This window comes from Pseudozyma flocculosa (genome assembly GCF_000417875.1).
Source record: "Pseudozyma flocculosa PF-1 unplaced genomic scaffold scaffold00019, whole genome shotgun sequence".
Taxonomy (NCBI): domain Eukaryota; kingdom Fungi; phylum Basidiomycota; class Ustilaginomycetes; order Ustilaginales; family Ustilaginaceae; genus Pseudozyma; species Pseudozyma flocculosa.
The window spans coordinates 183,084-186,552 of NW_006920887.1; the positions used below are offsets into that span (position 1 = coordinate 183,084).

The 3,469-nt window shown below is 68.3% G+C and overlaps 1 protein-coding gene across 1 annotated transcript in view; it reads right to left on the reverse strand.

The window, feature by feature from the left end:
* PFL1_05334 (uncharacterized protein) overlaps positions 1–2,806 on the reverse strand; it is a gene marked incomplete at both ends in the record, with an annotated part of 2,958 nt that extends 152 nt beyond the window's left edge. The window contains 2 exons of the mRNA XM_007882866.1: positions 1–2,092; positions 2,183–2,806. The exon at positions 1–2,092 is cut by the window's left edge and continues 152 nt beyond it. Of these exons, the coding sequence (XP_007881057.1) occupies positions 1–2,092; positions 2,183–2,806 (2,716 nt within the window). The remainder of the gene's footprint in view (positions 2,093–2,182) is intronic.
* Between the last annotated feature and the right edge of the window lie 663 nt (positions 2,807–3,469).

Below are 3,469 nucleotides of genomic sequence, written 5' to 3' on the forward strand. Positions count from 1 at the left end.
GGGGTGGCGTCGGCGCGGGAGGTGCAGCAGCAGCGGCAGGCGTGGCGGGCTTGGTGCTCGGAGGCCTGGGCGTCCAGGCGTCGTCGTCGAAGCCGCTCGAGGCGGCGGGCTGGGTCGAGCCCGTCCGCTTGGGTGCAATCGCAGGGCTCAGGGTGTTGCCGCGCCCCGGCGGCGAGGCGGTCGTGCTACGGGCCAGCGACTCTGACGCGGCGGCGAGCGATGCGGCATCGACGCTGCCGGCACCGGCCTTGGGCGTCGGCCTACCGCGCCGCGTGTTGTTCTTGAGCGTGCCGTCAGGGCCCGAGAAGAGCGAGGGAGGCGCCGGGCTGGCGGTGCCATTTCGACCGCCGCCGCCCTCCTGCTCCTGCAGCTTCCTTGCAAGGTCTTCGTCGGCCTTGATCTGCTTCTCGAGGTCGGCCGCGGTCGAGGCCGAGGCTCCGCCGGTGGTCGACGGCCTCGACGACGGCTGCTGCTTGTTGCGGCGGTACTTGCGGTCGATGAACTTGGACACGCGGATAATGTCGCCCTCGCGCAGGCCGAGGCTCCTCAGCGTGCCCGCCTCGAGGTCGCCGATGACGGTCTCGTCGATCTTGTCGCGCTCGAATGCGGCGGCGTAGCGCGTGCAGTCGTCGACGTCGACGCCGGCGGCGAGGAAGAACTCAAACCAGTCGACGTTGCGCTTCGGCCCGCTGCTCTGGGCGTGCTCCCTTCGACGCTGCTCGCGCTCCTTTTCGCGGCGCCTCTCGCGCTCGCGCTCGCGCTCGCGTTCGCTGCGATGGGCCGAGCCGGACTGCGACTGCTGCGATCGAGAGGCCTCGCGGCGCCGCGCCAGGTCGCCCTCGCTCGGCATCAGCTTCTTGCCCGTGACGTCCTCGAGCCACCCAATGTCGGCGTCCGACATCTTCTCGATGGCCACCTCGATCACGACGCCATTCATCTTGTGCAAGCGGATCTTGCCCTGGTTGAAGCCGAGGAACTCGGCCTCGACCTTGAACTGGCCGGATCGGTCGCTCCACACCCGCGTCTTGTTCGGGCGGGGCTTGGAACGGCCGCCGCCGTCCTTTGGCCGCTCAGGAGCGCTGCGACCCTGCGGAATGGCCACGTTGCGCGCGGCGCGGTTGACCTCGGTGGTGCTGGGTCGCTGGGTAAGCTTGGGCGGCTCCGGTGCCGGCTGGGCCTTGAGCGCTTCGCGCCGGCTCTGCTCCTCGACTTCGCGGGCGGCTCTCTCATCGGCCTCTCTGCGCCTACGCTCGGCTGCTTCGGCGGCCTTTCTCTGCTTCTCGGCGGCTGCGGCTGCGGCGGCTGCGGCCTCGGCCTCGTGCTCCTCTTCTTGACGGCGCCGCTCCTCTTCCTCAGCAGCCGCTGCCGCAGCAGCAGCATCCTGGCCTCCGTTGGCAGCGCCCGCCTCGCTCAGCTCGACGTAGCTGGCCGGCACGACACCCTCTTGGCCCTGAGCGTTCCTGACCTTCCACCAGTCGTCGTTCTCCTTCTCCAGGACCACCAGAGCCTCGTTCTCGGCCACCGACAGCTCGTCGTCGCCCTGCGCTTCGAAGTCGTAGAGGGCGATGGCGTGCTCTTCGCCAGCAGCGGCAGGAGCAGCCGACGCTGCAGGATGCGCCGCTTCCTCGGCTGCGGTGGGTTCCTCGTCATCGGCTTGCTGCTGGAACGATACCGTCTTGCGTTGAGGCGGCGGCAGGGTGTTGGACGCAGTCCGCATAGGCGGTGGAGGGAAAGACGAGGCGGCGGGCGCAGGCGGTGGTGTGGGCGCGGGCGGGACAGCACTGTCGGCGACGCCGGCAGATGCCGCAGAGGCGACCTCGGACGCGGCCGCCTGCTTGCTCGACTCGATCTTCTTGACAATCTCGCTGCCGGCGTCCTTGGAGCCGGTGTGGAAGTCGAGGCTGGTCTCCGCCGAGCCGGACTCGGGCGACAGCTCCAGGTGAAGGTTCTTGCCCTTCTCGAGCGAGTAGTCGGCGATGTGGAGGATGCTGATCTTTTGTACGGGCGTCTTGTCGCTCTCGGAGGCGAAGAAGAGCGAGGCGTTGCCGATGCCCAGCGTGCCCTTCTTCTTTTTCTTCTTGCTGTCCAGCGCCTGTGGCGTGCAGAGGGGGGTTCGTGGGGGAATGATCAGATCGCCGTCGACTCGGCTGGCGGCAGAGGAAGAAGAGACCAGCAGACTCACCGACACGGGCCACATCTTGATCTCGTCGCCCTTTCCGCTGGCGGATGGCAGCATGCTGATCCTCGGCATCGCAGCCGCCGCCGCTGCAGCCGGTGCGACGCTGTCGTCCTCGCCATCGTCGTCCTCATCCTCGGCCTCGTCTGGTTCGACGGCGCCGTTCTCGACGAGGGGGGCTGCGCCGGTGTCTACGGCCTCTGCCTCGTCGACGTAGTTGGCGGGCACGTAGCCGAGACGGCCCTCTCCACCGCTGAGCGGATCTTGGCCCTGCTTTTTTACCAGGAGCCAGAGGCCGTCGGTCTCGTAGACGCGCAGCAGCTCGTCTTCGGCGATGGAGAGCTCATCCTCGGTCTGGGCGTCGTAGTCGTAGAGGGCGCGGCTGAGGCGGAGGGGCTCGGCCTCCTCGACGTAGTTTGCGGGGACGAGGCCGACGAGGCTGTCTGCCTCTTCGTCTGTCTCGTCCTGAACGGGCGTGCCGTCCGGGTTGAGGCGGCGGAGCTTGGCCTTCCACCACTCTGGGTCATCGGCCTCGAGGATGTAGAGGGTGGCATCCTCAGTCAGGGTGAGCTCGTCCTCATCCTGGGCGGCGTAGTCGTAGAGCGCTTTGCAGAGGGCGACGTAGGCCATCTCGGGCGATCGGTGGAGGGTGTGGTCGCGGCCACCGCCTCGAAGCAGCGGAGGGTTCGGCGGGTGAGGCGAGCGAGATGTGCGAGCAGGGTGGAAGCTTCGACTGGGGTCGGGTTGGACTGGTCTGTCGGCCTGGCTTCGAAAAGGGCCTGGCTGGCGTTTGCTCGCGAGCGCAACTGATGGGCAGAAGCGGTGGGCGATGACAGCTGGTCGGTGAGCGATAGAGTGGGACGGTCGGTCGCTCTCTAGAGGAGCCCGCGATGGTGGGTGGAGGTAGGCTCGGTCGACGGATGGATGCGGGCGCGATGAGCTTGGGAGCGGTGCGAGGAGAAGGAGAACTGCAGTCGACTGGCGGAGGGTGAGGTCGTGAGCGTGTCGTGGTAAGAAGGGAGCTGCAAGGAAACTGATGGCGGTGGGCGAAGGTCGGTGTGGAGTAGCGTGGGTTGGCGGGCGAGGGGGGGGGGCGATGATGTCGACCCAAGGCGCCGATTGCAGTCGAGGCTGCCGGTTGCCCAGCTGCCGGGCCCAGCCGCCTGTTGGCCATCTCGACCCACGAGGGAGGGCACTGCCGGCGCTGCGTGCAGGCATCGCCTTGCCCCGCCTCGCCTGGCACCGGCTTGCTGCCCCGAGCGCCCACCCCGGCAAGCCAGAGCCAGCCAGCCA